Source organism: Dermacentor andersoni, chromosome 10 (assembly GCF_023375885.2).
Source record: "Dermacentor andersoni chromosome 10, qqDerAnde1_hic_scaffold, whole genome shotgun sequence".
Lineage (NCBI taxonomy): Eukaryota > Metazoa > Arthropoda > Arachnida > Ixodida > Ixodidae > Dermacentor > Dermacentor andersoni.
In genome coordinates this window covers 82,124,614-82,148,336 of record NC_092823.1, presented here as the reverse complement: position 1 = coordinate 82,148,336, position 23,723 = coordinate 82,124,614, and the positions used below count along the sequence as shown (strand labels likewise).

The 23,723-nt window shown below is 48.3% G+C and overlaps 1 protein-coding gene across 2 annotated transcripts in view; it reads right to left on the bottom strand.

Moving 5' to 3' along the window:
• LOC126544174 (putative diacyglycerol O-acyltransferase Mb3761c) overlaps positions 1-23,723 on the bottom strand; it is a 560,147-nt gene that overhangs the window by 162,249 nt on the left and 374,175 nt on the right. For both annotated transcript variants that reach the window (XM_050191407.3, XM_072284905.1), the window contains 3 exons: positions 13,334-13,574; positions 7,051-7,314; positions 3,710-3,829 (listed from right to left, as the gene is read on the bottom strand). In XM_050191407.3, the coding sequence (XP_050047364.2) occupies positions 3,710-3,829; positions 7,051-7,314; positions 13,334-13,574 (625 nt within the window). The remainder of the gene's footprint in view (positions 1-3,709; positions 3,830-7,050; positions 7,315-13,333; positions 13,575-23,723) is intronic.

Below are 23,723 nucleotides of genomic sequence, written 5' to 3'. Positions count from 1 at the left end.
ACGCAGAATCTCCAGTTACCGTCTTTCTTTCTGACAAGTATGACCGGAGCTGCCCAAGGACTCGAGGACTCTTGTATTATTCCATTTTTCATCATGTCACTCACTTGTTCCCCGATTATCTTCCGCTCGTTAGGCGACACGCGATAAGGCTTTTGCCTGATCGGGCGCGCAGATCCTGTATCGATAGTATGGCGTGTTCGTGACTCGGGAATCGAGAACGCTTTGTCCGGCTGCGCAAAGTCAAACACTGACAGATGCTTAGAAAGCGTATCCACCAAGGTATGGCGCTCCCTTGTGCTGAGTGACTTGTTTATCATAGACAGAAGCTTTTTGTCGGAGACGTGGCGAAGGTCAGCAGGTTCACACGGCGGATCTGTTAGTACGGCAACGGACGAAGACGTGTATTCTGTAAAGTAGGCGAGTTTCAAGCCGTCTGGAAGCAGGACGGGTTCTGCCGAGCAGTTGGCCGTCCACAAGCCAGCACGCCCGTTGCCGATGGATACCACACGATGAGGGACAAAAATGTTCTTTTTCATACAATTTAGATGCATTGGCTCTACGGAGGCATCGAAACTGTCTGGAACTTCACCGCGACACACAACCGGCACGCACACAGAGGTGGACGCAGGCACAACAGTATCTGCAGATACACAAAGTTCACCTTGACTGCAAGTCTCCTCTAAGAGCCCGGACGAAACATGGCCATCGACGCAAACTTCCCCCGTGCGACAATCGACGGTCGCACCACACTGTCGCAAAAAGTCGATGCCCAAAATCACTTCGTGTGTCGATCGGGGAATAACTACAAACTCCGTCGCGAAAACTCCACCAGCCAAGGATACGTCAGCAGTGCACACACAAACAGGGCGCAACGACTCGCCGCTCACTCCACAAAACGTTGCAGCCTGGTCCCACCGAAATACAACTTTACGCCCCAACCGACCTTTAAAACTGAGACTCATTACGGATACAGTTGCTCCGGTATCCACTAAAGCCATTGTAGGAACACCATCAACAAGCACATGCACTTTGTTCTTAATCATAGCAACTGCAGGGGGCATTTCTGTCGATAGCACGTGTCGAGCGACCTCACCCCCATCGGCCGCGCTAGCTAGTTTTCCGGTTGTGAAGGCGAGGCGGAGCGGCGCACTGGCGATGGAGATTGACGTAAACGCGGTGCACGAGAAGTCGGTGGTGGCGTCAAACTCCTGTCAGATGCCGGCGAGCGGCTCCGGAAGCTTCTCTGCCAGTAATCGTTGCCAGAAGGGACGCCAGCTGACCAAGAGGTGGTGTACGGCTGTTGAGTTGTCCTCGTAGGAGGTGTGGGCCTTGTTGAAGATCCGGATCGACCATTCCACGTTGTTGGGCGACGATTGCAAAACCTCGCTATGTGGCCCGCGACACCGCATTGGAAACACACCGGCAGATGCCTCAAATTGCGATGTTCTTCCATGTAGTCGCGCATGTTGCTGTCGACTGCATAGACAGTAGGTGGGTGACATTCATCATGGCTAGGCATCGGCCGTTGGGAGGCGTGCGTGCGGCGTGGGCGTTGGTCGTAGTCATGACCTTGATAGCTCATGGTCCCTCTCGTTTGTGGGGTAGACCTATACTCGATGGTCGCTGAGTTCACCGTGGGTTGCCATGATGTCGAAACGGCCGTGTTTCTAATCTCGTGTGGTGAGTATGCGCCAGTGATGCCGGGTGTGCAACGGTACATCTCTTCCTGATGGAGCAACTCTTCGCGAACGATCTGCCGTATAGTGGATGGAAGGTCAACACACGAGCTCGGGTCTACACTTGCCACCGTCGTGACATTAGCCAGGCGACCAAACTTCGGTATTATCCGTCGCATCTTCAGCGTCTCAAAGGTCCTGCAGTGGCGAATGACGTCAGACACGGAATCCAAGCTGTCCTTGCCGATCAAAAAATTGTAGACGTCTTCGGCTATTCCTTTCAACAATTGTCCAACTTTGTCATCTTCAGACATTTGAGAGTTGTCTATCTTACACAGTTTCAGCACTTCTTCAATATAATTCGTACATGTCTCGCCGGGAATCTGAGATCTTTGCGAAAGCGTCTGTTCAGCGCGTTTCTTTTTTGCGCTAGAGTCTCCGAAACACGCTCTGAGCTCCTCGACGAAAAGCTCCCATGAAGTGAGCGTGTCTTCGTGATTCTCATACCAGACGAGCGCTGTGTCGGTGAGGGAAAACACAACATTGGACAATTGTGCGGTCGAGTTCCAACCGTTAGACCGGCTCACACTGCGGTAGTTCGTGAGCCACTCGTCGACATCTTCTCCGGCTTTTCCTCCGAAAGTGAGTGGCACCCGGTAGTATTGCCACGGAACACCAGGTGTTGGCCTTGAAGCCACGTCAGATCCTTCGGGAATCTGGCAGGCGTATTCAGGCATGGCAGGGGAGGGTGGCGGAAGTCCGGCAAGTCGACGGCTTCGGCGAAGTTGTAGCAGCGTAGGCTCCGTGGTTACGAGGTGTACCCCACACCGTCCACCAATTTGTTACAAGCACGGGGAAAAGGGGTTTATTTAGGCGTGCGAGAGCAGGAATGGCAGGCTACGAAGAACAGGAATGGCCGCTGCACAGTCTTCGTTCTCCTCTTCCCCTCTCTTCTTGATCCCCGCGTCCCTTTGACGCGTTTGGACGTAACAATATTAATATCGTACAGTATGTACCACGTTTTTAGGCAGAAGTTCAAGTTTAGGCAGCAATATTCAAGTACACTAAATCCCAAATGTCCTCATATTCTACAACTGTTCGGGTTGCGATATTACCAAACAATAAAAAAAATGACTGCTCCCTCAATATTACGTCGCTGCCTAAACCTTTAGGCCAATTTGTTACTTGAAAGAAGCTCCTCACTGCGACAAGAGCTGTGCAGGTTTTCTTTGAAAACACATTCGCAAGGTGCCGCTATTAGTGCTGCGGCTCCTATGCTGACGTCAAGAACACAAAACGCAAGGAACCCTTTTAGAATGATTGGTTTAAGAGCATAAACCGGGAGTACATAATAAGGGAATGTCTCAAATTAGTTTGTCGAAATAGTGCAATAAAATTGCCAATCGCGCCGTTCGCGCAGAGAACCGAGATGCCCGGCAAAAAAACACGGTGGAAATTACGTTGAGACCTGCATGTCTCTAAGTATGTTCACCGTTCAACTCCGAACATCACGCGTGTTTAATCCCTATAGCCCTTCTAATTGACTTCTTTCTTTGATGGCATAGTACTGGACCTAACTAAGGTGTGTATATGGACGTTTCCTCGCCAAAACACAGCCGCGTATACAGTGGTCGAGCAGTTCTAAGCTTTTAGATGTAGTGGTTGTGTTTAGTCACGGGTATCACGTTCGGGGGGCATCACTCATGCGCTTCATGCATGTAGTCGAACACGTTCATCAGCGTCATTTGCGTCATCGCGGGTACTGTTAATTTAGAAGTTTTATTCGGGAGCTTAGCGGTTGTGGTGCTGGTGACACGGGGCGGCCGAATAGTGGCAGAGAACGACTCATCCCGAATTTTTTGGATGACCTTCCTTTCCTAACGACCGTACTAAACAAAGAGAACGTTGCTACGCAAAACTAGTTTTTCTTCAACGTTGGTAAAAAAAAAAACTTATTGGCAGTTCGTATTTTCATATTTTTCCAGATACACTACACTTTATTCAGCGCGTGCAGCAAGCGTGCGAGGTCTCACCTTGATGTCGGGCGGGTTGACAACGCCATGCTTCTTGAAGAAGCAGCGTAGCGATCCCGACATGGCGGTCATGAGGACATCGTTGAAGGTGCTCCGCGTGATCTGCTTGATGCGGTAGACCTGCGACAGTCGCAACGGCAGAAAATTTGAAGCAAGCGGATCGGGTGCCGTAGCCACCGCGTACAATTCTATTCCTGATCACGCAACGTGAAGGGCTCTTGATACCTTATACTCGCAAGTGCTGACGCTTTTGCACATAGAGTGGTGTATTTCTATCCCATTGGTGGTCCAGGCAATTTAGGATTTAGGACAAATTTTTGTAGCAGGAAAAATCTCGTTTTGGAGCAGTTTAGGAGCAGAACAATCGGCTTTTTGGTGCACTTGGAGCAGCACAGAATTAATCTGTGGCCATTTGGCGAAGCTTGTTATTACTGTGCAATGAGTGAGTGCTGTTGAAGAGTGAAACAAGACAGAAAGCTAAGCCTGCCTTCCGATGGACCATGTACCATGCGCGATATGTTGCAAGCACTTTTATTTGGGTAGGCAAGGAACTTAATTTTGTAAACAAGTAAAGAAAATTTTGCAGGCTAACGAAAACAAAGATATGCGCCTGGGCGCAAGACGGACATAAAGTTACAAATGACCTAGAACAATTTGCGCCGTCATACACAAGACAAGGAGTGATGGCAAATGTCTTATGTGCCTTCCAAACGACAGATGTGCATTGATATGCATTACCGCACTAGAAAGAATGTGTATTACGCCCAATAGCAATGCTAGAGGCTCGACAAGAGACTAGGCGTCCATGAACGACGCCAAGATGTGGTGCCTCCGTACGGTGTGTCGCAAAGATAATGATGGCGGTCATGAACAAGGTTCGTACCATGCCGTGTACTCGCTTTCGTTTACTCGCTTTCGTTTCGTCGTTTGCCGGCTACCCGTGTGTCGTGTGGCCTCCGCGAATAGATACGAGTCCATTTGGCGTAAAACTGTAACTTTTGTCGCCGATACCCGACCGACCTTTCGAAGTACTCCCCTTTTACTGCCCCCCAGGGCTCAAATCGGCACACGCACGTCCGAAATTGCTCTGAAGGCCTGCCAGTACAATTATTAGGCCTATCGGTGCTCGTACTGTGACAGGATAGGGTGGGTACACTGGCCTATAATTTAAAAATACATAGAGAGAGAAAGGCAAAGGAAAGATAGGGAGGATACTGTGTCCTGTGACATTTACCTCTTCGCACTCTTGGGATGCCTCACCGCAATACTTCGCGTATGTTTCACCGCGTAACACTCAAACAGCAAGGCGAAGCCAACTATTGGGAACCGACATCTTTCAACGCGTCGTGCTTTTCGTGCTTCGAAGCCATTCGCGAGGATTACAAAGGCGCAGTCGGCGCCATCGCTACCAGCAGCTAATTGTTCTAGTAAAAAAAATGGCGCAGAACAGCAAGAAGCTTGGTGGCGAACGTAGAGGTAGCTAGGCCTAGCGTTGCCGCGGTGGTGGCTACGGCTGCCAGCGGGTCTGCGAGTGGAAGCGCCTTTTCGATGCAGCTAGATAATCAAAATGGCGGCGGTGGTGGCTTCAATCAATGCCGTTTTGGACCAGCGGTCATAGCAGAAAGTCCGGAGAATCGCATGGCGACGGGTTTTTGCGTCCGAAATTTCAGACGTTTTTTATGCATTGACTCTATGGTGTACCGTAGCAGTGCCGCGAAGGCGTCCGAATTTTCGGGCATGTCCGAAAAAGCACATTTTCAGGGTGCCAGTTTAGAGGCTTCGTCGTTAGTATGACAGTAGGCTTTACTCATGTGCAGGATGACTTCGTACATTTGTCTTCCCTGCTGCGAACGGCACTTGGCGTGAACGTCCAAGTCGTTCACTTCTTTCGCGGAAAGTACTTGCGAAGTGGCGTACAGCTTGTCTCTGCTGGTTAACGTTGGAGCATGAAGGTACTCTCCTGTTCCTTTAATATGGCTAAACCCGCAAAAAGTATTTGCAACATCCCCGAGGACCACGCTTACAGCTACTTGCACATAAAGAATGCCGAATAACGGATATACGTGCGGCCTTCGGCGACATATGCACGAAGTTTAAATTCCGCGGTCTTCCCACCTTTCCAGTGTCGCTGCGCTCACCACAGCCGGCGCTCAGCAGCGCGGTACCGCTGCTGCTCAGTGGTGCAGGCTGTTCACTGGATGGAGCCTATATTGAGGGGCATGCCACGGACAACGGCTTTGTAGGTTTTTCTAGTGAACTTCCACAGAAAATTCGGGCCGGGTTTTTTTTCCTTAGCCCCACTCCTAGTGTAGGCAGTTTCATTGTCACAACCAATCTGGTTAACCTCCCTGCTTTTCCTCTTCATTCTCTGTCTCTTCATTGCCACCTATCGGCACTTTCATCTCAATGGCAAGTGGGCTTGTCATGGTAAAGGCATAACGTAAAAGTCTTGGATTGTAGCGCGAAGTGACGCGGACAGAGACTAGGAGCAGACAGGACGACCGCTCGACCTGCCTGCTTGTAGTCTCTGTCCGTGTCACTTCGCGCTACAATCCAAGGTCATGTTACCGTACCAACTCGCCCAGCTTTCTCTCCTTTTGCATGAGAATCTTACCATATATTTTTCCATCAGCCCCCAAGGATTACGACTAGCGGCATGCTTTGCGGCAGCTGTGGCGTAGCGAAACTCCTCGTCCAATCGGTCTGTTCATACAATTAGCCAAGCCCGTTCAAAGTGCCCAATACGTGTTTTGGCTAAGTTCTGGCTCGGCCTTGAAACGGGCGACTACTATGTGATAGTTTGGTGCTCGCCACCGCATCTGCAGCGCTGCGGCACGTTTAATTGCATACAAGATCACACAAGGGCATGCTCGGTAGTCTATGCTTTTAATTCAATGTCTGACACCACAAATGTCTTACTTTTACAGCAGATTCGACAGCAAATCGAGGAGTTGAACTTTACCAGTTACGACTTGCGAGAACATATGCTGCGTTCCTGCGCACAGAGAGATCTCAATAGCATTCCTTTTGCCCTTCCCACACGGTGCCTAATAATTTTATTACGATGTTACAGAACCTAAAGCTACCTAGCTTAAAAACCAAAAAAGAACGGGCAGGCTGGTATGAACCAAAAAGGCAACATCAGGAATGATACAGAAGGCTAGTGCAATATTTCTGCATAGAATAAGATCGCCTCATACGTGCTTGTGCAAAGCGCCACCCACACACGTGAGCCATGGTCATCGTAAAACTTTACAGAGTCGCGTTTCGCTAGAATCATTACGCAGCGCCCAGAGCGTCACCTATGAGGCAGTGCGTGGGTCGGCGCTTCGTTTGCTCACCTGCGACAGGCGTATGCTTCCGGCCGTCCACGCGATGACCCTCTGTCTGCCGGGAGGCTTGGAGCCCCGCTTGAGGTAGTTGAAATCGCGCTTGGTGAGCAAGAGCCACGAGATGAGAAAGGTGAGAGGGCCAACGACCAGCGCTCGGCACACGTTGAGGGGAAAGCTGGAACCGCCGAAACGCGGCTTCAGCTTCAGACTCGGCCCTGGGTCGCAGAGGTGGTTGCAGAACAGCATCATCAACGACACGCCGTCGCTGATCACCTGCGTGTTCAGGCAGAGAAGAAGAAAAGAAAGGCCTTGCGCGTCAGGGATGGAGAAAGTATATACCTTGACCCTTTCGCTAACAACAGACATTGATGTTCCGCTCATAGAAAGTGGAGAAAAGGAACACACGTAGAAAAAGAAGTATAAGAATAAAATACAGAAAGAGGCGGTAATTTATGGGTCGCTGGTCTCTTGGGACGCAGCCAGCCCCTGCATTATAGAGATAGGACGACACATCCGAAGAAGGAGAAGGCTCAACAGGAGCTGTTCTTCGTGGCACGAGTTCGCACTTTTATATCCCATAGGCCCCAAGATTACTACGCCGGGCGTGTCGAGCTTTCGCGCTTTCTTAGAGAAGGCTGCCCCCGTGCTTCAGTGGTAATGAAAGCTTGGGGCCATTTCAGCGTGCAAAAAGCGTCTAGACGAAGAAAAGAAAAAGGTTCTAACTTGTCTACGTCCATCGGCATGCTTGTGGCGTTCAGTGAACTTTGATACGATGTGATTTCAGAAAGGTTGGCAACATGCGAACTCCGTTAGGCCGGCCTGCTACAACCCATCCATTCCCCTCAGCACAGAGATAGGGAAGACTTGTTTTCCTTCGTTGGCAGTAATAATACTGATTAATGCCATGTCGCTAAAAAACGAAATATATCATATCTGAATGCTAGACCAATGTGGGGATGAGGTCAGTGAAGATTACGAAATGATGGTCACATTATCGGACACTATAATCACAACAAAAGTGCAGTTTTTATAGCGATAATAATTATATGAACCCTCCAGGCGCATTCTCGCCGTCGCCGTGATGTTTCGTATAAAGTCCAAGAGCGATAACACCGTCGCCGCGCGTCGAGTGCTACATGTGCGAGAGAAAAAACACGCGAGGGAAGCCGACAATTGCGGCTCAGTCTGGCGCGCGCGAAGGGAGAAAGCGGAGAGCAAACGCGCCGTCTTCTGTCGCTAGAAAGGCCGTGGGGCATGGAAGAGAGGGAGGGGGGGCGGCGTTGTGCTCCGGCAGCAACTGGGCACTTGGCGATCGGGCGCAAGGGCAACTGACAATCGCGGCTCAATCTTGCGCTCCATATATGGAGGAAAGCGGGGAAACAACGCGAAAAGGACGCGTGCGGCTTCAACTCCGCCAACTGCGTACTTTGCACGGACGCGCGCGCTCGCGCGCGCCGTATTATGACAGGGATCTCCAGACGGTTCATACCTTTGTGCACGGCGTGTTCCCGCCGCTCTTGCGTTAAAGCAATAGACCGGACGAAGGTCACTTCGCTCGCTGCTGCTGCCAAGCTTGCTCACACTAGCGTTCTGACAGAGAGCGTTCGCGCTCATCAAGTGCGACGTGTTCATGTTTTCCTGCGCGCATTGACACCAGGCTTGTTAATTCAGTTAGTAAGCGAATGTTTCCAAGCCTTACGGCCGATAAAGCTACTATCCTTATTTCGTATAGCCGTCTACTAATTCTACATCGCAAGAGATGCTTCGCTTTTCCGGCGAAAGTGCTACTTTATTATATTTGTACGCCAATAAAGTTTCCCACTGGCCAATGTACCTTTTCTATAAAATCCACAGTGTGCGCACTTTCAATAATTTCAAATCGGCCCGGTTTTTAGCAGGAAGTGTTTACTATTAAGAATCCAGAACTGTTATTTTCAGTAGGAGGTTGACCGTTGGATTAGCAGAGAAAGCCTGATTGTTGTCATCCGCTGTAATTTAATGTTCTGTCTTTGCCAGCAAAACCTCGAAAGCATCAGGACATATAAATTTGCGTCCACAACATGAACCTCTAAACCACCTGCAGCCCTCGTCGACTTCATGGAGGTATTATTTTGGGCTTATTTGCTATTTGATTTCTCTAAAATAAGAACCTTTTATGTGAGAAGCTGTCAAATAATAAGGCGTTAATTATTCAATATGGTAAAAATAATTACAGCACTATAAATAACTATTATCAACGATAGGCCTCCATAACATAAATTTAGCGGCTAATACGCCTGAAGCGAGCTTTAGCAATACGCAAGAAAGCACTTCAATACTCAACTAAACAGAAATTCAGGTGTCGGAGAAGGGCAGAAAAGAAAACGGTAACAAGCTTTAACTTTTGAAACGTGTTCCCTACAGTAAAAAAATAAATAAAAGAATGACTCGGTTTGGCAGATTTGCCTTCGCAGAAGAAGCGATGGTCCAGCTATCAAATAGAATAAAATGCGAAAACTTGTTGCTGGAGGTCCTCTCTAAGGCAAAATAAGACAGTTCTATAAATTATTATATAGGGCATAAGCAATGCGACATATAAAATAGCATTCAATGATGTTGGACGCATGTCTAGCGGATGCGAAGCCATGTAGAAAAGTGGGACCAGTTGGTCTTTTTTTTTTTTTGATGAACCGGTAAAATACTGCACAGTTTTCACATTCACGATAAAGGCTATCATTTATCTCTCATGGCAATGGTGGCGGTCCAAAGCTGCATCTATATACAAATACAGCATGAAACCAACTCTAAGATGGCAACAAGTGTGTTATAAAGCCCTCACTGTACAGCGCCGGCACTATCGCGATATCACTGACTCACTCATACCGTTGCTTTGCCAGATTGCCACCCACGTTACAAAGTAGAACATTCAACTAAAGCAATTGCGAGTGAAGACATTAATTAATCGGGTGAGTCGAAATCTAGGTGCTGCTGTCGCAATCAGCGTCGTGTGCGACTACTACAGTATATCAGCATACGAGACTAAATATCCTGTTCCTGAGCAAAAGATAAAAAGAACGGGGCAGCCAAATTAATAACGAAAATAAAGCTCTTCTCGTAGTACATTATTGTACAGAGCATTAAAAATAGTTAATTCTGAGGTATGTGAAATTAACGTGTCTCGAGCAGAATAGATATCAGTGCAATTTCATCAAGATACTCCTTCCAGAAGGGCCCTTAAAATGGTGACAGCGGTTGATGTACTCTCAAGATCCGAAAGCAGGCTTGACACATAATCGTTTGTAAATCGACTGTTATCATTTGCGGGACTGTTACGAACGCGAAAATTCCATTTTCGGTTTACGTGTCACTGTTAGATGCTAGCAGCAGCGTCTCTACGTGCATTCACAGGGTTACCATATCCTCACGTTTATTAGAGTATAAAAACGTTTCCTTGCATATACGCATAGGCGAAGGTGTAGCGTCGTATGGTGGGTTGTCACATTGGAGCTGCGTCCTGGATTTTCATGAAATGTCGCGAAATTTGAAATATACTTGGTGGTTGTATTTTGTCATCTGTGAGGAAATGGCGGCCTATATAAAAGTGGCATCCGTATGATAGAAAGCTGGCAGTAATAATATAACTAAGCAGCCTTAGTCAGGCACGTACCCAGGATATTTTTTTTTGGCGGGGGGGGGGGGGGGGGCAACTCAAGATAACTTTTCTATGCAAATGAGGAAGGGGGTACCTTTACTAGTATAAATGTGAATAATGCCCACCATTCGCCATAAAGAAGCGTAAACCCACAAAAAAGAAATGAAATAAGGAATATTTCACAGGTACGCCTGTGAGATACACCTCTTCCTTTACTTGTCAAACAAGGAACCATACCAAATGGACTAGCGCAGGAAAGACGCGCAAGTAGAACACTGCCAAGAACAAGTAAACAAGCGAAAGTGTAAAATAAGGATTTCTAGCGGCGTTTTTTGAATAGGCACTGCAAGAATTATAGAGAAATATATATTTGCGGAACCATCAGAGGTTCTTTTGGATCCCTTGTTTACTGCTCTACCAAGTTAAGTGCCAAAACCGACTCGGATTGTTATGTGGGAAGTTGTGTGACGATTCGTGACCCCCGTTCCCCTACAAGCGCGTAGAGCGCAGGACGCTACGGTTCTAGACGCACCGCGCCCACCGCGGAAGGTTAGAAAAACACCCACATAAGCACAGCAGAGAAGTGGCTACGTCAGGCGGCTCAACTGATTACTGTATAAGTGTAATTCAAAACGCACGGAATTGATCTTCCCTTCCGGCTCCATTTTCTTTACTTCCTTTTTCAATAAAAATGTGTTGATCCATAAATATTTTGTCAAACAACGGTTAAATTTCTTTCGATTTTTCTTCCTGTTTGGCTGTTGTCTCGGCTCTCTCCCTTAGTAGATGGCTTAATTTCTCAACTCCTGACGAATGTTGTATCTTGCACGAAAAGTGCTGTACAATTAGGGAAAAACCATGCGAGGTAGCAGGTGACAGTCACATTTCTTATGGGTTTAAGGGTTATTGCAGGGTTTGATGATGGACACCGTTTCGCATTCTTTTATTTTCCACCTTATCTAACCCATATCCCGGGCGCATGGTTCAGGGGATCTGCCAGCGTCGCGGCGAGCCGTCACTCGAGGAAAAAATGAAGCAAAAGAAAAAGGTAAATGCAACTGTCGTTTTTTTCCAGCCGCAACTTGTTCCACAAGCATACAGATCAGCTGGCTAGGAACCGAATCCCTTTCCTGGTCCCTTGATGAGTGTAAACAAAGAAGGTTGAACTAACGAAGCAACAGCGATGCACGGAACCGTTGCAATATATGGCGAGAACTGAATGCATGTCGAGTTAATCGCGCGTGAGCCGAACAGATCAGAAAACTGGCCTTCACACCCCAGGAGATGCCGATACCTACCGTCATTCAAAAGGAGCGAAAAAGGCGGTAAAACGTTGATCGCCGTATAGGTGTCAGGTCTCAAGATTGATTTGGCGGCGCTTTAGGAATGTGCGTGAGGAGTGGCAGTGTGGGTAGAAAGGGGGAGGGGGTATGCCGCTTAATTCCGAGGGGGGGAGGGCTGCGCCCTGGGTAGGTGCCTTAATACTGTTCCACGTACATCTGGCATCTATCATATCCGAGGTGCATGTGCTATGCAATTAAAGTTGATTTCCAAGAGAATTCAAGACGATATGCAATACATTGTACAAAGGGTCTGGGAAGAATATATGCACTTCGGTCACGCACGGCGCATAAATTTTATTGCGATAGCAATTACATTGACACTCCAGGCCCATTTCTGCCATAGCAATCCCCGTCATGTTCCGTATAAAGTCCGAGGGCGATAATGCTGTCACCGTACGCTGCATGGTGTAGGTGCGAGTGAAAGCGTGCGAGGGGAACCATCGCTGCTCAACCTCGCGTGGGCAAGAGAGGAAAGCGGGGAGGAAACGCGCCGTCTTCCGTCGCGCACATGGCACCAGCAAAGCGAACGCATTGGGCAGCCTCGCACGCCCTATGTGCATCCGGGACTGAGTCTAGGTGCGGAGGCACCTCATACTTTTGCATGTGCTGCGTTCTCGCCGCTCAGTTTGCGTTGAAGTGATACATAGCACGAAGCTCACTTCACTCGCTGCTGCTGCCGCACTTCCTGCCGCCAGCGTTTTGACAGTGAGTGTCCGTGGTCATCGAGCGTGGTATGTACATGTTTGCCTGTGCGCGCTGACGCCATACTTGTTAATTTACATAGTAAGGGAATATTTGCGAGTTTACACGGACGATATTTATCCTTACTTCGTATAGCTCTCTGCGCATTTGCTATTATAATGGGAGGTCTGCCTTTCTGGCGAACCTCCAACATATTTTATAAGCAGTATGCTTTTACCACTTTTGTCGAGAAATTGTAAGAAAAAAAGAACGGGAAAGAAGAAAAAGGCGTCTAAAATAAACCGTCTCGTGACCCAATGTGACTCCAGTTTAGTTCGGACAACAAAGCATTTCTACAAACCACCTTTTTACTGTAGCCACTACAAAGTTTAGTGATGTGCGAGGTGTGGTTCAAGCCAGTTAACGAGGTCTCCTGTTGAACAAACGCATCGTGGCACTGTTCACTAGATCAAAATTTAGGTATACCGCAAACACAAACGGCTCAGAGAACCACCTTGCCATTTTGCAGCCACTTGGCTTTTCGCAGCCGCTTCATATATAGTTATGTACCGTTACCACACATAATTTACGGTCTGCCATAAGTGGCGACGGAAAGATATATACGCCGAGCGTTTACCTGGTGCACTCTAGCGATGAGCACGGTCTCTCGGCCCCGGTCGTAGTTCGGCAGCACGTGGACATCCCACAGGGGTCGGTTGACGTTCATGCCTCGGGACATGAGCGCCATCAAGTAGTGACGCAACTGCGCGCTGTCCTTGACCGGGCGGTTGTCCTCGAGGACGTGGTTCTCGATCCGGAACGAGTCGTCCTCCACCCACGTGAAGCCGCCCACCACGGGGATCACCTTGCGCGTGAACCTGCGACAAAGATCGCGAAGCGCGGAGTGACGGGGGGGTCGCACAAGAGTGTGCGCGCCAGTCCTCTTCGTGTTGCCTATTTCTCGCTGCTTTTTTTCTCCACAACTTTAAGAGCGCCAACTCATAAATTCTTCTGCAGTAGCCGCTGCCTTATAAAAGTAGCAGCTGCTCACTTTTGCCCCCAATATATAAACAATAATAACAAGATATGCGCTGCTGAGAAGGGTGAAGAGATATAAAAATACTGCAAATTGCAGTCTTGAATAAAAACAAGACTGAATTGTCGCTGACTGAAGCGGGGACAAGGTTCCCAGCTGTAGACACGTCTTGGGCGCAAAGCAATATTAAGGACTCTCGTTCCCATAACATGGATTATGATGCGCAATAGCGTTGCCGGAAATATTATGCAGTTAGCCTCTAGCCGACGCTTCACTGAATGCCATGATCGCTGTCAATTTGGTTCCGGATTTTGCAGATATAATACAGCTGGCGCCAGGACGGTTTCTGCCTGCCTCGGCATCTGCGGTGGTGCCGCAAATGCTCCTGCGCTTATCGCCAAGTTGTTTAAAAGCCTTGGCGCCAAGACTGCCAGCTGTACGCAAAAGGGTTCCAGCTTCCTCAGCAAAGCACTAAGGGGAGCGATTTCGTTCATTACCTAGGTTACGGGCATTACCCTATGTAGACAAAATTACGCGAAGATCGTAGACGGCTCAGGCATCAGGAAGAAACTAAAAAAACACGAAGAACCTTCTTTACATTTTTTACAGTATTTTTACTCTGAAACGCACGCTAATAGCAGGTTAAGCCACAAATGCAATATGATCATGAAAATGCAATAAAGAAAAACAATATCTTTCACCTGTCTCTTGCTCTTGATGGTACTGAACACCTAGCGAAGTCAACAAAGCTTCATTTCTAGCTAAAGCAACAAACAAAGTTTACATTCTTACGCTCATTAGCGCCTCTTCTTAGAAGCCAAAATGTATGCCAGAATCTGCGGGAATTTGATATTGTCGAGAAAGACTAAGCAAAACAGCACGTACCAACCGGACAAGAAGTGCAAAAACAACAGGACTTCACTAGGGGTTATTCGTCGCATCACGTATACTATAAACCGTGTTATGTGTCTCCCACCAATGGTGCAAAGGTGAGTATTGTTCGAGAACAGATCCTGCGGTAATGTTGAACTTCAGCTAATGCGCTGAACTGGGAGTGAATCGAGCAAGGAACGCCGTATAAAAATAGATTTAGCCTATATTTCTGGACTGTACGCTTTGATTTCATCTTTCTGTTTTCTTATTTTTTTTTGGGGGGGGGGGGTAGGGGGGCGTCTTGCGGAAAATTCAACAAGTAACAAGAATGTTCGTGGTAGCATCACTTTTTCATCCATCCCAAGTTTCGGAGCTGCAATTGCCTTTCGGGGTAAGGTACCGTTCGCTGGCTCCTATTATTTTCCTTGCGCTGCAGCCCGTACTCGGCCGCCATTTTTCCAATTAACTGAAACGCTTACCATTAGCAACGTCATTCTTCGTGCGGTCCGCTTTTATCTTCCATCGAGCAAAGCATAGCGCTAACTGAACGACCGCGTGGCAGCGGTCTTTCGACGCAATCTTTGTAGCGACGATTGGGGAAGAGGAGGTACTACAGAGCAATGGCGCTTGTAAGGTAAACAAAGGAAAGCCCCCTCCAATCTCCTACGCGGTAAGTGCTCCGCTAACTGGAAACATCGTAGAGCTCTTGCCTGCATTTTCGCGTCGCCGCACTCCACAAGTAAGCGGTGTGACGCAAAGCGGCCGTAGCTGACAACGATATCGTCATTTCGAGATGTCATATCCGATTCATCCAATGAGAGTTTGACGCAATGGTTTTGTATTGCCGCTACCGTATTGTTCTGAAAGCGCCGACAAAAAAAGAAAAAGAAAACTGCGACAGGAGCCGCAACGGGGACATCTCGTGGCGACAGTTTCAACTATGGTGTCTGGAGGACGTTCAGTAAATATTCGCTGCGGTGGCTCTCAGGGTATGAGAAGCGGCGGGTGCGAAAACGGCCGAAGACTCGAAAACGGCTGGAAAACAGCCGGACAACGCAAGTACGTAACTAGCGCATTGAAAAAGTAACATGCTGGCAACTCCACGCTTGCCTTATGCCAAGCTTGCTACGCTTGCCAACACACACGTTTTGCCTTATGGCTTCCTGAAACGATTTTGACAATTTCGTACAAACGCACTGAGTCGATAGGATCTGTTCTTCTGATCATTAAGTGACACATTCAAACGTTCCGCGTAAAGCACGCAATTTATTATGGGGTTTTAAAAATGTACATCGCTAGCGATCGCAGCGGCGCCCCTCCGCTGAGTTTTCAGCCGCCCCAACCCAATGGACGTCTGTTGCCCACCTGACGTTTGTTGGACGAGTTACCCAATTGGCTACCCAGATCGCGTCATCGATAATTTTTTCAGCTTGATGGTGAACAAATGCTGTTCGTAATAGTTGGAAGGCTGGTTAATTTGTTTCTATGAAAGAAAGTGACAGCAAGAAAATACACAACTACTTATGACTGCACTGAAGCACTTCCAGCACTACACAATAAGTGTCCTCTGCTTGTGTTAGAAGTTGCTCCGTGTTGACGCGAGCTGCGAGGTCAGCGTTGGTCTCGATCTTTCTTTTCGCGAGCAGCAAGGTTCGCGCTTGTTGCGTTGTGTGCTGCAAACTTGGCGATCGGCAATACGTTAACCTGCGACAGCGTGTCCCTTTTAGCAAGGCGGCAGACGAGCGAAGTGGCTGCGGCGTATTGGACGGTCGGTATCCGATCGACGCTAGCATCTGCGAATTTGCGGCCGCCATTTCACGCTAGTTGATTATTGCCGTAATACGGAGTTTAAGCGTGACCGTTATTCGGGTAAACGCTAGTGCAAGCCGACTGGGCGTTTTACCGGATGAGCGGAGGCGCTAACGCGAACCGCTTGTACGGTGCAGCCGCCTGGTGGCACAGAGCTTCGTCAACACAGAGCTAATATAGCAGTAACCAAGTGTATTCTACTTATCGGGTGGCTTAAATTTTTCGGCAGGAGCGCAATCGTGAACACGTTGTCTTTTGAAACGTTAAAAATGTTTTACACTTGGTTACGGCAATAGTAGCTCTGTGTTTGGCCGCTAAGGTCTACGTCCCCAGGTGGCTGCACCATGCAGGCCGCTCAGGCGGCTCACGTTTACGCTTAAGCCCCTTCATCACAGCGGTAACAGTAAAAAGGCGCCTCGGCCCCATCGCAAAAGGGCGAAGCTCGCCTATGGTTACCGGAATACCGGACCCGCTCGGCGCTGCGACATATCACTCGCTACGCACACTGCTTGGAGAGCTCTCGCAGAGATCGACGACCAGGTGACTAGCAGAGAGGTCGGAGAGCCTTCCCGCGCTGGCTCCAAGAGAAGTGGAAGTAGACGACAGGATGCCACATCGTGACGTAGAGCCGGCGAAGGTGGAGCTTAGCCCCGAACATTCGGTGAACGCGTTGAGGAGGAAAAGCACGGTAAGGAGCAGGGTAACTGATAAGCGTCCGTATATATCTCAACATGAGACGCTTGACTTGAATTGTGACGCTAACATTTCACTGTAGCTTTACCCTACGCGTCTACAAAATTTGTACAAGCCGTTTTAGGGACCCTTTGACAAGACCTGCTGCAGTCATCTAAGTTTGCTCATCTCGCTGACACGGTAAAAGCGTTGCGTCCTGGTTCTTGAGAGAGCAGTACCCCCTAAAGCTACAGACAAGTTTATTTCCGCAAATTTTTGCAAAACAAGGGCAGCTATGCACGTGTATTCTTGCTGATGTGCGGCGAGTCAATGATGAGGCAGGGATAATGCTTTAAGCACCTGGCTATTAGAGTTGGCTATTATGGCTATTAGCCGATAGCCTGGCAGCAGTTCTTGGCGAATTAAAATCCGCACAGGAACACCCATAATCTACTCACGTGTAGAGGTTCTAGCGCGGTCTCCAACATCGGCATTTAGAACCCAGTCTGGACCGCTGAGTCGACAATACACAAATGCCCCCCACTTCCAGCCTACCCCCCCCCCCCCCCCCCGCCAATAAGAAATATATTGTCGGCAAATCATTTTGAAACGTAGAAATGACAAAACAAAATTTCGCTTTTTCATAGTGCAATTGAAGCATGGGGTCTGAATGATTCTGGTTACGCAATAAATTTAAGCTTGACGCCTCGACTTTTTCGCTGTTTTTTAGCCGTGACTGTGCTCCAAACATAAAAACAAAACACTGCGAGCATTGTGAATAATGGCATTATGTCTCATTCAGACATGTGTACTGAGCAGATAACGAGATTTTCTTTACTCCTCAGGGACGTTTTCTAAGTACACGTTGCGTTCTAGGTATGTAGTAATTGCTATTGTTTCCTTGCAAGCAGCACGCAAACGGACGTGGACGACTGAAAAAAAGAAAAAGAGATCGTGCACATCCAAGCTCATCTTGGAATCTACGTGAAGTGAAAATATTAATCAAGTGCAATAAACTCGTCAGCTTCATTCCTGCGTCTGTGACCTAAAGGCAACTGGAGCGCGCCCACGTGCTACGTGATGCGACACATGCTGCGACCACCTCACGCGGCTACTTGGCAGTGCGTAGGTTGGAGAACACGTGCGATTGTGGCCTTATTTGGCTGGAGCACCGAGATGCTGCGCTCGGAGACCGAAGTTCGACGTCTCCAGCGAGGACGTAATCCTATTTCTGTTTTTTTTTAAGTGTGAGCTATTCCGCAAGACAGGAGCTGCAGCCACCATTCACGGTGAGCAAAATCTGGAAGGGATCGCAAGGAAAGCTGCGCTGTAGCAAAAAAAAAATTAGTGAGAACTAACGTTCCTCTGTACGCTTTCCCGGTCGTCTTCGCGCTTTTGCGGGAAGACGACGAAGTGCCTTCTTGGTAGAACGCGCTTCCGATGGGCTGCGCGAATTTTGGCCTTTTTCGGCAGTCTTTCGATCTTGTTTTCCTAGGCTTTGTGCTCAATCGACGACGGAACTCGAGAGGACCACGAGGATACCGCTTTCTCCGCAAGTGGGACCTTATTTCCTCCATTTTTGGACTTCGTGTGTTCAACGCAGCACGTAGCTGAGGCTACCGCGGCCGACCGGGCCCGCGGCGTCCCCACCGGAGGATCGTTTGCCGCTCGTGGTCGCGCGGAAGTTGTGAATCATGGCTACTATGGAAGGAGCGACTACACCCGAGGAATCTTCGGTTCCAGGACAATGGTACGCTAGCGAAGGAGGAAGGTACGTGCCGCTAGAGAAGAGCGGACAGAAAACTGCGAAACAGCGAGCCCGGCAGAGGCAAGCAGGCAGGAAAATGGCGGCCAAGTCGATCGAGCGTCAGCATACGCGCATTCCAGACGGCGCCGAGAAAATTGTTCTCCGACCACGTGGCGGCTTAGTTAAGCTTACCAAATATGGAACAGCATATCTGACTGACATCATCAAAATGTCGGCGGGGATTAACCCACGCGAAGAGAAGGAAGATATAATAACTCCAAATATGAAGCAGCACTCTGTTCTCGTCATCACTACGAGTGCGGAGAGGAAGCTGAAGTACGCGAGCGTGAAACACCTCATGTTCGACGGTGAACAAGTGGAGACTTTCGCCTACGTGGCCACCCCCGAGCACTGCGGAAAGGGAGTCATCCACGGGGTTCCACTCGGATACTCCATCGAAGAAATTCTGTACCGCCTAGACCGCAAGGATAACCCCGAGATTCGAGGCGTCCGCAGGCTGGGCAAAGATTCACAGTCGATCTTTATTCTCTTCAAGGAGAAAGAAGTGCCAAGGTGGATTTACCTTAACGGGGCACCGCACAGATGCCAGCTGTACCGCAAAAAATACGAAGTGTGTGTCGCCTGTGGCCGACTCGGGCATCGCGCTGACGTGTGCCCGGACCCGACGAACGTCAAGTGCCGTGGCTGCGGCCTCGAGAACCCGTCAAGTGACCACAGGTGTGAGCTGAAATGCCAGCTGTGCGGCAAAGACCACGCCCTAGGAGATCCCAAGTGCCGAGAACTCTTCCGCACTCCCTACGAAGTTAAGAAGCGACAGTGGGAGAAGATGGCACAAGCAACGACGACTGGTGGGGGACATCAGAGTCGACAACGCGAACCCAAAGGGGGCAAGGACTTCAAGTTTCGTGAGGACTCTTTCCCAAAACTGGAAGCAAATCAGAGCAGACCATCGCCGCCACCCAAAGGGCGCTCTGGTTCCCGTGCCAGGAGCCAGTCCAGGGGGCGCTCCAGCTCAAGGGACCCTGCCAACCCATGGAGACGAGGTAGGAGCAAGGAGCGTAAGGGTGTGAATTTTGCGGGCAAGGTCTCCCAGGAAAATAATCAGAGGGATAAACGGGACGAGGAAATTGAGAAATTAAAGAAAATGGTCGAAAAATTAACGGGGATAGTCGATTCGCAACGGTCCGAAATCCAAAACTTAAAGAAATCACAGAGGCAGGCAACCCCTCCTCCGCAACAACCAATTAGACAGATGACCCCCCCAGCGGCACGTCAACAGCCGCAAGGAGAGGATAAGATGGTCACAGAGGCGTCCCTCCCGCCACCAACGAAACGCAAAATTCAAGACGCCGACCCTATTCAGGCTATAGAGAAAAGGGTCGAAAATTTGGAAAGGTTAGAGGCCAAGATGAATGAATTCATGAACCATATCAACATCCAAATTCAAGCTGTCCTCGGGGCAGTTCAGAAACAGGCCGAGGAATGCCAAAGGCTAAGGACTGAGATGGTCGCCATGAACGGGTGGCAACAGAATATGGAGCAGATCGTCACGCAACTGCAAAATGGCCAGGCGCGCAAATGAAAATCAAATCTGGCAGTGGAACTGTCGCGGCTTCCGGCGCAAGCGGTCGATTCTGCAACAGTACCTTCCGCTATTAGATGAGACTCCTTTGGCGATTGCCCTCCAGGAAACTGGAGGACCCGCAAAACTGTCAGGTTATCAGGCATTTCATAGTGGCAGGGGGGAGAAATCCTCGGTCACAACGCTCGTGAAAAGAAATATCGCGGCCATTGAACACGATTTAGAGTCGAGAGAGATCGAGAACGTGTTTGTCGAAATTCTAACCGGAAAACAGAAGGACCCTAGTTTATTCCTTCTAAATTTATACAGCTCACCCAGGCAAAGGAAGGTGAGGTTCAGGGCTCTGCTTCGCAAGGCCCTCAAAATTTCAAACAACCAGCCACTGTTGATAGTGGGGGACTTTAATGCACATCACCAGGAATGGGGGTACCCGCACCAAAGCCCGAAAGGCAGACAGCTGTGGGAAGATACGCATGACATAGGGCTCACTCTGCACACGGACCCTGAGAGTCCAACGAGGGTGGGCAATAGCGTTAGTAAAGATACATCTCCAGATCTGACATTCTCGAAAAACATTAAAGATCTAGAATGGCATAATTCGGATCAAAATTTTGGCAGCGACCACTACATAATTGTTTCCATACTGAAAGAGGGCCTTCAAACGCACAGGGTTCGCGCGCCGGCCGTCGTTGAATGGGATAAGTTTAGAGATATCAGGAGAGCGCAGGAACTGGGGCCCATCCGAAACATCGAGGAATGGACGACGGCACTCAAATCAGACGTTAAAGAGACGACGAAAACGCTCGAAGGGGATAACGCCCCGGAGATAGCGGACAGCCGTCTTCTGCATATGTGGGAAGCTAAGCAAAGCATGGAGCGTCGTCTCAAAAATCAGAAATGGAACCGCAACCTCAGAAGAAGGATTGCTAGGCATAATAAGGAAATCGAAGATTATACTTTTACATTATGCGAACAAAATTGGGCCAACTAGTGTGACGAAATGGAGGGGAGCATGAACCTCTCCAAGACGTGGAACATCCTCCGGCACTTGTTGGACCCCGCAAGCTCGAAAACTCAATCCGGTATAAGATTGGCAAAAGCTAGGCACGCGTTCGTAGGGAACGATGATTATTTCATGAAGAAATTAATTGAGACGTTCGTGGGGGAAACATCGCGAACTCCACTACCCGACTATGGTGGAGCGCCTAAAGCCTGTTTCACATGATGCGATTTTCGTCGCACCGGAAGTGCGATTTCCGTCGTTTGCGATGAAAATCGCAGTCGCAGTGCCGACCCCCCGATTTTCGGCTGCGACCAACCGGTTGGTCGCACAGTCGCACCGTCGCACCGATCGCTGCGATTTTCCTTCGAAATTGCGCGGAGAGCTGTCAACGGAGCTATTTCGCCGGTTTGTTTTGGAAAATGGCGTCTGGCAATACAAGTGCAATGCGCGGAGACGTGGATTGTCGAATTCGGTACGTACGCGAAGGGAGAATAAAAAACTTGTACCGCATATTCGATTCTCCCATTTATGTACATTTGTCGACACGGTACGCAGCAAATAAAGTGCATTTTCACGTTTGCTTCGTACGCCTTTGTGAGTTGTCAGTGCTAGGAGGTGTTCGATCCCCAGCAGACGACGAGGTCGTCACAATTTTCTTTTGTTGAGTAGCATGCAAAAATCGCGCTTACGGAGCAGCTTGAATTATTTCAACCTCGGCAAGGGCAAATGACAAGACAGCAAAGTACCCGAAGTTTCAACGTTGCGCTGAACGCGGTACCCTTCAGTTGCATTTTCTTGTCGGTTTTCAAGCATGAATTTCCCGATGCATCTTGAAAGCTTATCTTGCCTCTTATTAAATTTGACAGAGCAAAAGTGTAAGCTGTCGTAATGAATTTGCTACGATAGCATTAAATCCGTGGCTTGAATAAAATATGGCATGCGCGTTAAGTTGCACCTCTTCTCTGGAGAATTTTTTTTCCTTGCACAGAAACCAATAAACATTGACTATGTTGCGGACTTTGTATCCTTACTGCATCTGTATGAACACTTGCTCAGCAACGTAATTAACTGTACAGCTAGTAGATTAAGTAAATTGCTTGCTATAGTGGCACAGTGACAACGTACCCTCCTGCACAATCATGTAGAACTCGTGCAACAATGCGAAAACCAGGCAAACAGCCTGTTCTTGTGGGGATAAAACAGTATAAAACGACACGCTGAAGAAAAGTAAATGAAAACTGTGCAGTGAAGTCAGCCAGTAGAAGCAGTTCTTGCACGTTCACAGCTGATCAAGTGTGCAGAAACATTCATGCCTTGCGTGTTTCTAGTAAGTTTCTAATAAGTTTGTGATCACATATATTAGTGTGTAAAACCATGTAACGATATCCGTTGCGATTACTATCTTTATAGGTAATGAAATACCATGCTACTTGCAAGAACATATATCACCCGAGGATTAAAAAAAAAAATTAAATTATGGGGTTTTACGTGCCAAAACCACTTTCTGATTATGAGGCACGCCGTAGTGGAGGACTCCGGAAATTTCGACCACCTGGGGTTCTTTAACGTGCACCTAAATCTAAGTACACGGGTGTTTTCGCATTTCGCCCCCACCGAAACCCGAGGATTTTAGAAATTTCTGCATTTCAACTATACACAATATGTGGTTTATTCAATAAAAGACCACAAACTGGGCTTGTTTGCAGTGACAAACTTATTCCAAACTTTACTTACATACAGGCAAGAAAAAAAATTATAGACAGACATATCGTTCTTCAATTTGTTCACCTGCCACTGTGGCTATAGCATTCTGCTGCTAGCACAAGGCGAGGGGTTGATTTGCCAGCCATGGAAGTCGCATTTTGATGGGAGTCATAGGTGAAAAAAAAAAAAGCTCTTGCACTTAGATTTAGTTCATCACCTTTCACTGAACCCTTACACTTCAAAATACTATTGCATAGGGGGGCATGCTTATGCACCAATAGAAAGCAAAGGGCAGAATTGTAAAACAACCATCTGTCGTGATAATTCGAGTGTGTAAATATTCATTGGATCAATATGTATTGTTCAACAGCACCGCACAAATAAGCATGATCAGGTATAGCAAGTAGGAAGCTGGTTCTACAGATGTATAAATGTCAAGGCATGAATGCTCATGCTACGTCGCACACATAGCACAAAGAAAACCTTTTTCAAGAGTTGTCCCTTCTGGCAGATATGAGTGGGCCATAAGCAGCAGAAACTTTATTGCAGGACATTGTGTAATACCGCTTATGAAGGAATG